Source organism: Muscardinus avellanarius, assembly GCF_963383645.1.
Source record: "Muscardinus avellanarius genome assembly, chromosome: 10".
NCBI lineage: Eukaryota > Metazoa > Chordata > Mammalia > Rodentia > Gliridae > Muscardinus > Muscardinus avellanarius.
The window spans coordinates 110,738,189-110,753,556 of NC_137796.1; the positions used below are offsets into that span (position 1 = coordinate 110,738,189).

The 15,368-nt window shown below is 50.9% G+C and overlaps 1 protein-coding gene across 1 annotated transcript; it reads left to right on the forward strand.

Moving 5' to 3' along the window:
* Positions 1–7,720: 7,720 nt before the first annotated feature.
* ZNF597 (zinc finger protein 597) lies at positions 7,721–14,669 on the forward strand (the record flags this gene model as incomplete). The annotated part of the gene is made up of 4 exons (XM_080703976.1): positions 7,721–7,919; positions 7,963–8,042; positions 9,100–9,226; positions 13,549–14,669. 4 exons carry the CDS (start codon positions 7,721–7,723, stop codon positions 14,667–14,669), a joined length of 1,527 nt encoding a protein of 508 aa, XP_080560102.1.
* Between the last annotated feature and the right edge of the window lie 699 nt (positions 14,670–15,368).

Consider the following 15,368-nt stretch of genomic DNA (forward strand, 5'->3'; position numbering starts at 1 on the left):
TGGCAAGGTTCTCCGTGGTGACTGCGCACCACTGGAGCAGTGGCCAGCGACTCTGCTGGGCTGCTCTCCCTTGCTTTCAGGACCGGGGAGTGACGGGAGCGACACGAAAGCTCACTTGGCAAAAAGAACAAGGACCAACAAAGCAGCCAAAGTCCGCGAACGGCAGAGCTCCGCCCGCCCGCCCGGCCGGCCGGCCGGCCCCCGACGCCGGCGGGACACACTTGTTTGCGGAGGCTCGGAAACGGCCCCCAGCCCCCGGAATGCCACCGGGCCCGGTCCTCCCTGGCACGGCCGTTCGGAGGAGCCGGCGCGGGGTGAAGGGGCAGCCTGGCCAGTCTGCAGACGACCACCCACGAAAGGCGAGCATCCCGGCCCCGGAGGCGGCGGCCGGCGGACCAGACGCGGAGGCGCCGGGGCGCGGCGACCGTCACGCCACGAGGACCCGCGCCCGCCCCGCCCCCCGGAGCCTCACCTCGGGCGGGAGCCGGCGGCCGCCGGGCGTCGCGGCTCAGCGCATCGCGCGGGGTCGGCGCGCCGGGACCGGGCCGCAGCCAGTTATGTAACCGGCGGGGCCGCAGCGGACGGAGGCGGCCCGCGGCACTTCCGCCCCGCGCCCCGCCGGGAGCCCATTGGCCGCCGCGAGGCCCCGCCCCGACGCCGGCGCCGCCATCTTGGGAGCGGGCAGGCCGGCCGAGAGCCGCGGGGGCCTCGGCTGCCCTCGGGCTGCGGCTTCCGGTGCGGAGGGTAACTCCAATTGTGTTGAACAAAACCTTAAAACAAGATTTTATTCTTTGCTTTCCAATAACGACAAAGAGCCGCACGCTTAAAGGGGGAAATGAGAATCCGCGTCGCGTCAGAGCTAAAAAGATAACCTAAACGACTAAACTCACCCGAGAGTACGTCACCACAGGTCAAAACACGGTTGCCCCCATACTATAAAAAGAGTAACCATATTAATACTGTCACAAGGAAAATGTGCCTAAACATTTTAGAAGTTTTCGAGGTAACTGGCATAAGTACTCCAGGTACTGAACGGCGATGCGAATCAACACGGGACAGTCATCGCTGACGGGGTGCGCTGCGCGGGGCTGCCGGAACCTCTGTGTGCGTTTTCTTTTCATATCTGGGCATTGTGAGGTCGCCAGTGCGGTCTTGCTGCCGAGGAACGAGAACACAGGAACAAAGGAAAACAATCGCCCGGCCTGGTCCCTAGCGCACCGACCACCTCCAGGACGCCGGTGCCCACCGCGCCTGCCCCATAGAGCCAAGCCCCAAGGCGGCAGATTCCCGAGCTAGTGGACTCGCCCTCCCGGACAGCTGCCGCCTTCCAGGTTTTATTATTCATTATTTATGTAGGTATTGGTACTAGGGGTGGAACTCTCGGGCATTCTAACTCTAAGCGACACTCCCAGCCCTATTTTTTTTTTTTTTTTTCTTTTCGGTATGGTGGATGGAACCCAGGGGCATTTTGCCTCTGAGCTATACCCCCAGCCCTACTTTTTATTTTGAAACTGGGTCTCACTGAGTTGCAAAGGGCCTACGTAGGTGAGACTGGCTGCGAACCTTCAATCCTCCTGTCTCAGCCTTCTGAATACTGGAATTACAAGTGTGCCCCACCATGCCCGGCTCTTCCTTTTTAAACACCTACCCTGTCATTTCTTCTTCTTTTTTTTTTTTTTGGTGGTACTGGGGATGGAACCCAGGGGCCTTCTACCTCCGGGCTACACTCCCAGACCTATTTTATATTTTATTTGGAAACAGGGTCTCTTAAGCCAGCGGAGGCTGGCTTCGAACCTGCGTGATCCTCCTGTCTCCGCCTCCCAAGCGCGGGGATGACAAGCGTGCCCACCACGCCCGGCTGTCATACCTTCTTGTAGTGGTAGAATCCCACCCCCACAACAGGGGACTCACCGCCAAGCTAGGTCTAGACTTCTTAGCCTCCCTTGTAACAAGGACCGGCTCTGTGCTAAGGCTTTTGCCACTGGACGAGAGGCAAAGCGATGTCGGCCACTTAGAAGGGCACTGCTGAAGGCTAACTGGTGGAGGAGGTGATGGTACGAGGCTACTGCATTCTTCTTTCAAATCTTCAAGAGCTTTGAAATTTCCAGAGTAAAAAGGTTGGGTTAGGAAAGGACGTGTCCTACTCTCTTCTCCTCCTGCTCCCTTTCCTACCTGCTAGAACATGAACACAGGGAGGAGCCCCTTCAAGCACGCAGGAGCAGCTGGGCATGCGGCACAGTCCTGCAATCCCCGCTCTTGGGAGGCTGAGAAAGGAGGGTCATTTTGAAGCCAGGCTGGGCAACTTAGTGAGACCCTGTTCTGAAGTAAAAATAATAAATTAGCTGGGGGTGTAGGTCAGCGGCTGAATGCTCCTGGGTTCAATCCCCAGTACCACAAAAGCAAAAGAAACACAGGAGAGGCAAACCCTGCTTGGGTCCTTGCTACTTAGTGTGAGCACCAGCGTCAGCACCAGGGGCTTGTTCAAATGCAGAACCAGAGCCGGGCGTGGGCAGCTCGCCATCCCCGCGCAGAGCCGGGCCTGGTGGCGCACGCTTGTAATCCCCGCGCTTGGGAGGCGAAGACAGGAGGATCGCGCAGGTTCGAAGCCACCCGCGTGCGCTGGCTTAGGAGACCCTGTTTCCAAATTTAAAAAAAGTAAAAATAGGTCTGGGAGTGTAGCCTGGAGGTAGAAGGGCTTCCAGGAGCCCCAGTACCACCAAAATAAATAAATAAATAAATAAATAAATAAATAATAAAAAATAGGACTAGGAGGGTAGCTAGGAGGTAGACTGTCCCTGGTTCCATCCCCAGTAACACACACACACACGCAGAGCCTAGCGGGGCAAGTGGTGGTGCACACTTGTAATCCCACTGCCTAGGAGGTTGAGACAGGAGGATCATGGGTGGATAGCTTCAGCTACTTAGTGAAGCCCTCAACAACTCAGTGGGACTTTGTTTCAAAATAAAGAATAATAAAATAGAGGTGGGGTTGGAGCTCGGAGGTACTGCAAAAGAAAAAGAAAAAAGCAGAACCTCACCCAGGCATGGCAGCTCACGCCTGTGATCCGAGTCTTTGAGAGGCTGCAAAAGGAGGGTCACGGGCTGGAGACCAGCCTTGGAAACCTGGCTGCTCCCTGTTTCAAGCTGGGGGTGTAGCTCAGAGGTAGGACGTGCTTGGGCTAAATCTCCAGGAGCCCCCCAAATGCTGGGCCTCGGGTCTCATGCGGAATCTCCACTTGACCCCACTGGGTCAGCAGAGCCCGTGGTCAGTGTGAGACGCACTGGCTCCCTGGGTGGCGGCCCAGGAAAGACGTCCTGTTGTGTCCAGCTACCACAGCGCTGCGAGATGAGCTGGCAAGCTCGCAGGGCGTACATGTCCAGAGTGTAAAGACACTCCTTCTAAACAGTGAGAAGAAGGATTACGATTTCCCCAGGGTTTCCCACGTGCAGGCTGCGTGGAGCCCTTTACACAGCTCCTCTCAGGACAAATCAGACCCCCGGTGTTCAACAGACACTCAAGGTAGTTGCCCCGAGAAACCCACCCTCTCCCATCCCGGGCATGGCCTTGGCCCCTCTCCTGTTGTAAAAGTGGCCCCTCGTTGGTTTAGTCAAGTAAGGGCATACCTTCTCCCTTGGCTTGGTGATTAGGTCACGTAAACCTGGTCTAAACAAGATGGGACGAGGCACGTCCAGCTCGGGCAGTTTCAGGAGTGACGTGACAGCGGAGGGCACAGCGCTGCCGCTCCAGTCTCACTGCGCACCCTCGCTGTGTTGTGAGACGCTTCTTCCACTTAACCCAAAAGGCTTACTAGCTCTGAAACGAGAGTCCTCTCCTTCAGTCAGTCTACTGAACTGAAAGCTTTGCTCTAACTAAATTTCCTCCAGTTGGGGAACTTGGGCCAATCTGCCATCTCTCGCCTCCAGAAATCCTGTTCACCAGGAGCACTCTATTCCGAGAGTTCTATTTCTTCTCCCTCTGGCTCCAAGTGTATTATCAAAAATACTACTATTAGCCGGGCGTGGTGGAGCACACTTGTAATCCTAGTACTTGGGAGGCTGAGACAGGAGGATCGCAGGTTCATGACCAGCCTCGGCTACTTAGTGAGGCCCTCCGCAACGTAGTGAGACCCTGTTTCAAAATAAAGAAGAAAAAAATAGGGCTGCAGATGTAGCCCACAGGTAGAATGCACAGGTAGAATGCCCGCCAAAAAATAAAAAAAGTTACCAGCGCTGGCGGAGAGCCACAGCCTCCCACCATCTGGCCACATATCGAGCTGCCAAGCAGGGCCCTGGAAGAGAAGGCAGGCTCGACTCCCGTGTCCTTAGCGAGCTGCACAGCGCTCTCCTCCCTTGGAGACAGGGATGAAGTCGGGCTCCTCTGGCGGAGCAACAGGCTCTGCCATTGCTCTCTAAAGGCCCAAGACGGCTCCAGAAGCTAAGGCACATGAAGGTTCACCCAGGCCTGTTCCTCAGGGTCCCCAGGTTCTTCTGGCTCAGGCAGGAGCCAAGTCCAGTACTGCTTTCCCACTCCAGGCCTATCCCTGCTATTGGGAAAGTGAGCAGTAGGTGACATGCAGGTGGGGAGGGGGGACAGGGCCTGGGTTAGGCTCCCACCTGCACCCAGATTTCAGGTCACGAGCACTGTTGCAGCCCCTAACCCCGTACGCATCCTGAACTTTTTTTTTTTTTTTTTTGGTACTGGGAATTGAACCCAGAGGCCTTCTAATTCCAAGCCACACCCCAGCCCAATTTTATGTCATATTTGGAAACAGGGTCTCACTAAGTTGCTGAGAGCCTCGCTAAGTTGCCAAGGCTGGCTTTGAGCCTGCAATCCTCCTGTCTCAGCCTCCCGAGTACCAGGATTACAAGCATGTGCCACCATGCCCAGCTATAGTGAATTGAAGCTGAGATTTGGGAAAGAATCTTCTGGTTTTGTTTTGTCTTTGTACTAGGGATGAAACCCAGGGACATTCTACCTCTGAGCTACACCCCCAGCCTGATTTTTTTTTTTTTTAATATTGAAGCAGGGTCTTGCTATGTTGATGAGTGGTAGGGATCGGATCCAGTGGCATGCTACCTGTGAAATACACCCCTAGTCCTCCCCCTTTTATTATTATTATTAATAATAGTTATTGAAACAGTATCTCGCTAGGTTGCTAAGAGTCTTGCCATATTGTGAGGCTGATTTCAAACTGCAATCCTCCTATCTCAGCCTCCCAAGTACTGCGATTAGAGGAATGTGCCACCCTGCCTGCCAGGGCTTCTTTCGGATAAAAAAGACTCCTATTCAGCTAGAGCTGACCCTCCCTGTGAAATCACGAGAGCCGTTTGTTTGGGGGAAAGCAAGCTTGCAGGTGTGGGTCACAGCCATCATCCCCTTGATAAGTGAAGGGACACCAGAGAACACCAGCTTTCTAACTGCTCAACTGGGTGTTCTGGATATCTATAAGGAGACCTCCTCACTGGAGCTGGGAGAAAGATGATCTTCCTTACCTAAGCCCCTTTGGTGTACCCCAAGAACTCCATGTGCCAATTTCTGATCAGCAGTGACAGCTCATTAAGATATACTATAGGAAGCCGGGCATGGTGGCGTATGCTTGTAATCCCAGCATTTGGGAGGCTGAGACAAGAGGATCGTAGTTCGAGGAGAGCCTCACCTACTACTTAGTGAGGCCCTTTGCAACTCAGTGAGATCCTGTTTTAAAATAAAAAATAAAAACCGGGCGTGGTAGCACACACTTGTAATCCCAGCATTTGGGAAGCTGAGACAGGAGGAGCCTCAGCTACTTAGTGAAGCCCTCCGCAACTCAGTGAGACCCTGTTCAAAATAAAGAATAAAAAATTGGGCAGGGGGTGTAGCTCAGAGGTCGAATGCATATGGGTTCCATCCCCAGACCCACAAACAAACAAACAAAAAGAATAAAAAGTAGTCTTTTTTTGTGTGTGTGGTACTGGGGATGGAACCCAGGGGCATTCTACCTGAGCTACACCCCCAGCCCTATTTTTTATTCTTTTTATTTTGAAACAGGGTCTCACTGAGGTGCAAAGGGCCTAAGTAGCTGAGGCTGTTTGTGAATCGTAACCCTCCTGTCTCAGCCTCCCAAGTGCTGAGATTACAAGTGTGTGCCACCACGCCTGGTAAAAGTGGTCATTTTTGAGTGATAGGAATATTATACTGTGTGTGTGTGTGTGTGTGTGTGTGTGTGTGTGTGTGTGTGTTACTGGGGGTGGAACCCAGGGCATTGTACCTTACCATTATTTTCCCAGACTGATTTTGTTTATTTGGAAACAATGTCTCATTAGGTTCATGATTCTTGCTACTTGCTGAGGCTGTCCTCTACCCTGCAGATCCTCCTGTCTCAGCCTCCTAAATACTGGGATTACTGGCCCTGCTTTTGGTGAAATTTTAATTGCAGTGTGGGAGAGTGCTGGGGATTAAACCCAGGGGTGTTTTACCATTAAGCTATACCCACCTCCTTTTTTGTGTTTGTGGTACCGGGATTGGGATTGAATCCAGGAGTATTCTGCCACTGAGCTACAACTGCAGTCCTATTTTATTTCTTATTTTGAAACAGGCTCTCACTAAATTACCAAGCACTGGCCTCAAATCTGCAATCCTCCTGTCTCAGCCTCTCAAACACTGGGAATATAGGTGCTGTCCCTTGCATCCAGCCCAACTGCTCTATCTTTGAACATCATTTTGTTGGGTTTTCTGTTACTTGCAGTATCCTATCCTGCAGAAACTATCCTGATAGTCTACCAAGTCCCACTACTTGTCAATTCTCATAATATTGTTTTAATAACCATGTAACCATTTACTGAGCAAATGGTAGGGATTCGCTCACATTTCCTGGTACTTATCACTTGTCTTTTTTTCTTTTCTCAAACACCTTCATAAACTGACGATTCCTTTCAGTTACATTACTTTCGACTCTTTGAAAGTGCCCACTGTATTCCTGAGGAGAGGCATTCTAAGTTCTTTTGAACGGAGGAAAGCCAAGTTAAGAACTGGCCAAGATAATCTCAATAGTGGCAGAATGTGGAAAGGAGCTTTCTAACTAAATCTTTTCGCCGAGGCACCCAGTGCCGGGTACAAGGGAGATGCCCGTCACTGAGGTCTTCGGAGGCGACCAACGGCCCCACTCCCGCCTGAGGTCCGCTGTGGCTGGGCTGCAGTCGCGGGGTCCAGGGCACCTACCACTCAGGTGGGAGACTCCCAGGCCCACCTGCATCTGAACCTTGTGGACGCGGAAGACCGCTTACCTTCCGCGGCCCCACAGTCCGCCTAAATCACGGAGGACGGCTCAGGCCCAGGCGACGCCCCGGGTCCCGGCCGACCCAAGCTTAGGCCACGGGGCACTGCCGGCCCTTCCCGCATTTCCTTTCCGGCGCTCTCGAGTTTCGGGGTCTCCCGAGTTTTTCTTCCCTTCCACCCGGAAACATCACCTCTCGCGGGGGTCTCCCTACGGCGCCGCGGGCCGGGCCCCCGGGGCCCGAGCTCACCAGGGAGACCCGCCGGCGGAACCGGAAACACTTCTCCGTAGAAACGCACCAGGAACTGCGTCCGCCGTTGCCCCGCGCTACCGGCCCCAGCGGGCGATTGGCCCGCGCGCGGAGGCACTGCCCCCGTGGGAGCACGCCGGCCAATCGCAGCGCGGCTGGCGGAGGGGGCGGGGCGCGCGGCTTCCGGCGGCGGCCCGCGGCGCCGGCGTGGGGGAGCATGGGAGCGTGGGAGCTTCGCGGGGGCCGCGTCGGTCGCCGCGCCTCCCGCGGGCGTCGCTCCCTGCGGCCTGGGCCGGGGAAGGCGCACCCTGGCGCCGCGGGCGGCACCCTCGCGAGGCTGGCCCAGGGCGCGGGGCGGCCGGCCCGGGCTCTCGGGGCTGGAGGCATCCCGGGGGGCCGGGTCGCGGCGGAGCTCGGCGGCCGGATTCGCCCCCCAAGGACCGCGTTCTCCCGTTACAGCTTTGTCCCGACGTGCCCGTGGCGACTTGAAGAAGGTGCCCCCCCAGATGGAGTCCCCGCTCCCCACACCCGACGCCCAGGTGAGACGAGGTGCCTCCTCCCGTCCAAGTTCGTCCCTGTTTTCCAGCCTCGGCCTCACCTCCTCGGAGGTGATGGACGCCCCGTGGTGATGGGAGTGTGCCCGATCCCCACGAAGCCCTTCCACCCGGCGGCCTTCGTCCCTGGACCGGGCGCCTGGGGAAGTGGCTTACCAACTTCCTCTTCGCAGAAGCGCCAGCTGGGGGGCAGACCCTTGGGAGGGGTCTGTAACGGAGCTCCTCAAAGTGTCTCTCTGGAATCCTCTCAGAATCGCAGATTTCTAGACTTCACACCTGTTGAATAATAACAAAGCCCACGTGATTCCTAATCACACCTGATCTGAACCTTGTGAGCACAGTTTGTCCATATGGCACTGGGGTTGAGCCCAGGGGCATTCTCCCTCGAGCTACACTCACAGCTCCGTTTTACTTTGTTTTTTCTTTGGAAACAGAATCTCGGTGGGGTGATGAGAGTCTCACTGCTTGCTGAGGCTGTCGTCGAATCTGTGATCCTCCTGTCTCTGCCTCCCAAGTACTGGGATTACAAGGTGCGCCACCACGCCTGGCCGAGCACAGTTTTTGTTTTAATAGGACAGATAAACTTAGGGAAGGAAGGATGGGCCTCTATGAAGTGTTGGAGGGAGGTGAGCAATGAACGGCGGAGAAAGCCGGAGGTAGCAGGATGTCGGGAGAACCTTAAAACTCGTGGATGATTCTTTCTGGGCTGGCCAGTCTTCTTTCTTCTAGAGCGTACTTTAATGACTTCCCTCTCCGAAAGCTGCCCCTTTGTCCTTTCTGTTTCCCGAAGAGACTTACTCTCACAGGATACTTTCTTGATCTTTACGCCACTGCCTCAAATTTGTGTCCACATCTGCTCTCCCCTTCCCACTCCCAACCCGACCGCCATAAACCTGTTTAAGCCCCATTTAAGCCTTCAGGAACCCCTTCTGCCATGCGCCTTTCTCCCTTGCAGCTGAAGTTTCAGCTCTTCTCAGCCTCTGGAGTCTGAGGGCGGACTCACTGGCCTCTCGCTCTGAGATGTGCACTCGTGTTGTTTCAGGGATCCATGCTGTTTGAGGATCTGGCTGTGTATTTTTCTCAAGAGGAATGTGTGAGCGTGTGCCCTGCCCAGAAGTCCCTCAGCAAAGAGGCCACACAGGAGAGTGCTGAGCATGTGGCCTTGATGGGTAAGGCAAGAATGTCCTTGTACTTCCTGCATTTTGTTACTTAAATTCTAGGAAGGTTTCCTGTCTCGTGCGCATGTTGCCGTGGCGGAACAGGATCCATGCTGGGCAGTCTACATGGTTCTGAAGAGAACTTACACGAGCCGGGCGTGGTGGCGCACACCTGTCATCCCAGCATTGGGGAGGCTGAGCCTGGAGGATCGCGGTTCACAGTCTCAGCTCCTTAGCGAGGGCCTTCACAGCTCAGTGAGACTCTGTTTCAAAAATCAAAAAACTAAAACATAGGCTGGGGATGTCACGCGGAGGTAGAATGCCCCTGGGTTCCATCCGCAGTACCAAAAAGGGATGGGGGCTAGGAATGTCACTTAGAGGTAGAATACTTCTGGGTCCAAACCCCAGTACTAAAAAAACAAAAACAAAAACTTACCTTGCATAAGAGAACACGTTTCAGTGTGAAATAAACTCTTAAAGACAGAAACCCAGCCAAGTCCTTTGTGTCTTCACACAACACGTGGTAGTGCCCGGAACCTTCCCCGGTGTTTACTGCGGGCCGTTCATAGTGTTACTGGGGAATGTGATCGGATCACTGTCTTGCTAAGGTCGGCGAGACTTGCCCTTACAGGACGCTGTGTGCTTCTCACCCACGGGGTTATGCACGCGCGGTGTTCCTCTGCCTCAGTAGGTTTTACTCTGACTGGGGTTGAGTATCCAAAGCATCCCATAGCTTATGTTTTTGTCTGCTTCTCTGTTTGTTTAGCAGCACTGGGGAGTCTACGTCTGAGCTATACCCTCAGTCCTGTTTTATTTTTATTTTTGCGGCACTGGGGATGGAATCTAAGGGCATTCTACCTCCAAGCCACGTTTTTAGCCCTATTTTTCTTTATTTATTTTTTTGGTGGCACTGAGGGTGGAACCCAGAGGCTTTCTACCTTCGGGCTACACTCCCAGACCTATTTTATATTTTATTTGGAAACAGGGTCTCACTAAGTAGCTGAGGCTGGCTTCGAACCTGTGCAATCCTCCTGTCTCAGCCTCCCAAGCGCTGGAATTACAAGCATGCGCCACCACGCCCTGCTTATTTTTCTTTATTTTGAAGCAGGGTCTCACTGAGTTGCAAAAGGCCTAAGTAGCTGAGGCTGTTCGCGAACTGCGATCCTCTTGTCTCAGCCTCCCAAGTGCTGGGATGACAAGTGTGCGCCATCATACCTGGCTTTGCTGGTTTATTATTTGTGTCATTTTGGATTGATTTTTCTCCTTGTTATGGTTCATATTTTTCTGTTTTGTTTTTTTTTTTTTTTTTTTACATGCTTGGTATAGACTTTGGACATTGTGAATTTATGTTGTTGGTTGCTGGGTTTTTTTTTTTGTTGTTGTTTTTTTTGGTCCTGAGGATTGAACCTAGGGGCATCTGACCTCCAAGCTACAACCCCAGCCCTATTTTTATTTATTTATTTATTTATTTATTTTTATTTATTTGCAGGTCTGGGGATGGAACCCAGGGGCATTCGACCTCCGAGATACATCCCCTGCCCTATTTTTTATTCTTTTTAATTTGAAACAGGGTCTAAGTTCCCGAGGGCTTCACTAAGTAGCTGAGGCTGTTCACAAACCATGATCCTCCGGTTTCAGCCTCCCAAAATGCTAATTTTATTTTTTATTTTGAAACGGGGTCTTATTAAGTTGTGAGGGTCTCGCTAAGCAGCTGAGGCTGGCTGTGAACCGCGGTCCTCCCATCTCAGCCTCCCAAGTGCTGGGATCACAAGCGTGCCACCGCGCCCGGCTGTAACTCACGTTTCATACTTCCCATCTCTCTCTGATATGTCCGTGTGCACTTGGCTGCTTGGGTTTTTTTTTTTTTTTTTTTTTTTTTTTTTTTTTTGCAGGTCTGGGGATGGAACCCAGGGGCATTTAACCTCCAAGCCCTATTTTTTTTTATTTTTTTTTATTTATTTATTTATTTTTGCAGGTGTGGGGATGGAACCCAGGGGCATTTAACCTCCAAGCCCTATTTTTTTATTTTTTATTTTTTATTTTTTTTATTTTTTGCAGGTCTGGGGATGGAACCCAGGGGCATTTAACCTCCAAGCCCTATTTTTTATTTATTTATTTATTTATTTATTTATTTATTTTTGCAGGTCTGGGGATGGAACCCAGGGGCATTTAACCTCCAAGCCCTATTTTTTTTATTTTTTTTATTTTTTGCAGGTCTGGGGATGGAACCCAGGGGCATTTAACCTCCAAGCCCTATTTTTTTTTTTAGTTTTTTTTTTTGACAGGGTCTCACTAAGTTGCAGAAAGCCTCACTAAGTAGCCGAGGCTGTCCGCGAGCCACGATCCTCCTGTCTCAGCCGCCTGAATGCTGGGATACTAGCGGGTGCCACCACGCCCGGCTTCTGTTTTGTTGCATTTTACAAATGCTCTTGTATTTGTTGTGGGTGCAGTGGAGTTGCCTGGGATCAGTTAGATTCTTTCGGGGCTTGCTTTATTGTTTAGTACTGTGGCCTCAGGTCAGCCTTTGCCTGAGGCTGCCCTGGCCTGCTGCTAGGGCAGTGTTTTTCTGAGGAGGCTGCTTCATGTCCTGTGTGATGGTCTTTCCATTTTGGCTGTTGGGAACACGAACTGTCACGTGAATTCTGGATACTGTTCTATATATTCTATTTGGTGGCAATTTCCATAACCCAGAAGCCATTTCTAGTCAGTGAATTGGGACAGTCATAGGACTTTGCTTCTTTGGAAGGAAAAATTTCTTTTTTTTATTAATATATTGGATTTATAAATGAAGAATATACTTGTCCCTGCAGAGGATTGGTTCCAGGACACTGCCCCCCCATGGACACCACCATCTACAGATGTTCAAGCCCCTCATATAAAGTGGTGTAGTGTTTGCATATGACTCATACACATCTTTCCATATACTTTATATTTTATTTTGTGGTAATGGGCGTTGAACTCAGAGGCATTTTACCTCTTTCCTATACTCCCAGCCCTATTTTATTTCTCACTTTGAAACAGGGTCTTACTAAATTGCTGAGGCTGTCCTCCAACCTACAATCCTTCTTTCTCAGCCTCCCAAGTCCTGGGGTTACAGATGTGTGCCATCACGCCCCAGCCCATATACTTTTTTGTGTGTGGTACTGGGGATTGAACTCAGAGCAGGTGACTAAACCCCTGGCCCTTCCTATTTTGAAACAGAGTCTCACTAAGTTTCCACATGCTGGCCTAGAACCTGCAGTTTTCTCTTCTCAGCTTCCCAAATACTCTAGCCATGTATCACTGCACTTAACTCTTGTTGTGTATTTTATTTATTTATTCATTCATTCATTCATTCATTCATTCATTCATTTTTGTACTATTAGGGACTAAACCTAGGGTCATTCTGCCTCTGAGCTACACTCCATCCCTGTTTTGTTTTTATTTTAAAAACTGGACTGAGGCTGAGGCAGTTCTCAAACCTGTGAACCTATTTCAACCTCCTAAGCACTGGCTTACAGGCGTGTGCACCACACCCAACTCTCCATGGACTTTAAATCACATCCGAGTTTTTATAATACCTAATGCAATATGGATAGTTGTTCCACTGTGGGATTTTAGGGAATGACAAGAAAAAATGTACATGATCAGGACAATTCTGTTCAGATAATCAATCTTTCTTTCTTTCTTTCTTTCTTTCTTTCTTTCTTTCTTTCTTTCTTTCTTTCTCTTTCTTTCTTGTGCTACTGGGGATGAAACCCAGGGGCATTCTACCTCCGAGCTACACCCCTGGTCCTATTTTTTAGTCTTTATATTTTTTGAAATGGGGTCTCACTGAGTTGCGAAGGGCTCGGTAAGTAGCTGAGGCTGTCCGCGAACCGCAGTCCTCCGGTCTCCGCCTCCCGAATGCTGGGATTACAAGTGGGTGCCACCTTACCAGGCTTGCCTCTCTTTTTTGATAAATATGAAACCCAATCTTCATTTCAACACTGGACTGCTCAGCTCTCATTTGAGATAGCTTAAGTGATGAAAAGCTCTGGTTGTAAAGAGACTGACTTGAAAACGACATCTCTAGACAATGTGTACCAAGACTTTCCTCAGCACCCATCTTACTGGACCCTAATTACTTGCAGCCATTCTCTGTCCCTTTCCCTTGAAGGTGCACTGGGATTTGATCTTTGGGGAAGCCAGGAGAACCGCTGGCCTCTGGTTTTGTTCACTTATCAGTGTCTGGGTTATATGACAACTCACTTGCAGTTTCCTGATCCTCTGCATATCTACCTTAGCTCATTCTTTCCCTAGTACCATTTTGAAGGTGGTGTCTATGTTTTGTTTTGTTTTGCTTTTATCCACAGGAGGGGAAGCCAAGACCGAGATTAATCAGCAATTAAGTCCAGAGTCTATAGAACTTGAAGAACTTACCCTAGAAAAGTACTCCATTGCTGCACCCCTTGCCCATAACCCAGAAAAATCATCCGAGGATGGAGTTGCACTCCCTGCAAGGAAAATACAAGATGAAACTTCTGCTTGCAAGAAAAGATTGATAAACCTTTTAGTTACCATTGAAAACCATACGCCATTAGAAGAACTGTCTCAGTGTTTAGGAGCCAGAGCACTTCCTGAAATGCTCGAACTTCCCATGGAGGAAGCCAAAAATATGTACAAGTGTCCTGAGTGCGACCAAAGCTTCAGTGATAATTCCTACCTTGTTTTACATCAGAAAATTCATTCAGAAGAGAAAAAGTATACGTGCAGTGACTGCGGGAAGATCTTCAACCACAGAGCCAACCTGAGGATACACAGGAGAATCCACACAGGTGAGAAGCCTTACAAGTGCGCCAAGTGCGGAGGCAGCTTCCGCCAGCAGTCACATCTGTCCCGGCACATGAAGAGCCACGTCAAGGAGAAGCCCTATACCTGTGACAAGTGCGGGAGAGGTTTCATGTGGCTGCCAGGACTGGCACAACATCAGAAAAGCCACAGTGCTGAGAGAGCCTATGAGTGCGCTGACCGCGGTGAATACGGTGCTCAGAAAACCAGTGTGGCTTTGCCTGAGAGGACACACACCTCAGCCACCCCGTACCAGTACACTCAGCGCGTGAAGAGCTTCCGGCAGCCCGCGGACCCGGCCCTCCCGGAGAAGGGCCACGAGGACGACGCCAAGCACTGCAGCGTGGACGACGAGAACTTTTTTTCATTTGCCAGATTCAAACCCTTACAGTGCCCCGAGTGTGACCTGGCCTTTCCCTGTTTCTCTGAGCTTGTGTCCCATCAGAACATTCACGTAGAGGAAAGGCCCCATAAGTGCAACGCGTGTTCAGAGAGTTTTGCTCTGGAGTCAGAACTGGCACACCACCAGAAGAGCCACACGAAAGAAGACCCTTTCAAATGTGCGGTGTGTGGGAAGGGCTTCAGGGTGAATGCGCAGCTCGCTACTCACAAGCGGACCCATAGGAAGAGCGCGTGCAAGCAGTAGGTTTATAGTAACGGCTCTCAGCATCCGTGTGGTGGGAAGCGGTTACTGTTAGCGTGCCAGGCACTGTGCTCAGCACTCTGCCTCCATGCCATGTAATACTTAATTCCCACCGCAGCAGTGTTAATTCTAGTTTATAACTGAGGAAGCATAACCAACCTCACACAGCCAGTCAGTGAAGCCAGGCCTGAACTCAGTTACGTTCACATTCCATTGTATGAGCCAGAGAAACAATTAAAAAAAACCAGTTTTCTTAAAAATGAAGGTTATTGCTAGAGTTCTTTTTGTTTTGTTCGTGTGATTTCTAAGTATGTTTTATAAGGAGAATTTATTTATTGCCAGTTCTGTACATAGAGTATCTAGGAGAGTGAATGCTTTTATATGTTTTGTACTTTTTGTTAGAGGTATTGGAATGTAAGGTTTGTGTGAGATTATTGCTTTACAGGTGAGTATCTAGAGTTTAGAAACTACTGCCCACAGAAAGCTCCTAAATGGATGAACTAGTCGATACCTTTTTTTTTTTTTTTTTTTTTTTTTTTTTTTTGTGGTGGCACTGGGGGTGGAACCCAGAGGCTTTCTACCTCCCAGCTATACTCCCAGATCTTTTTTATATTTGGAAACAGGGTCTCACTAAGTTGCTGAGAGCCTCACTAAGTAGCTGAGGCTGGCTTCGAACCTGTGCGATCCTCCTGTCTCAGCCTC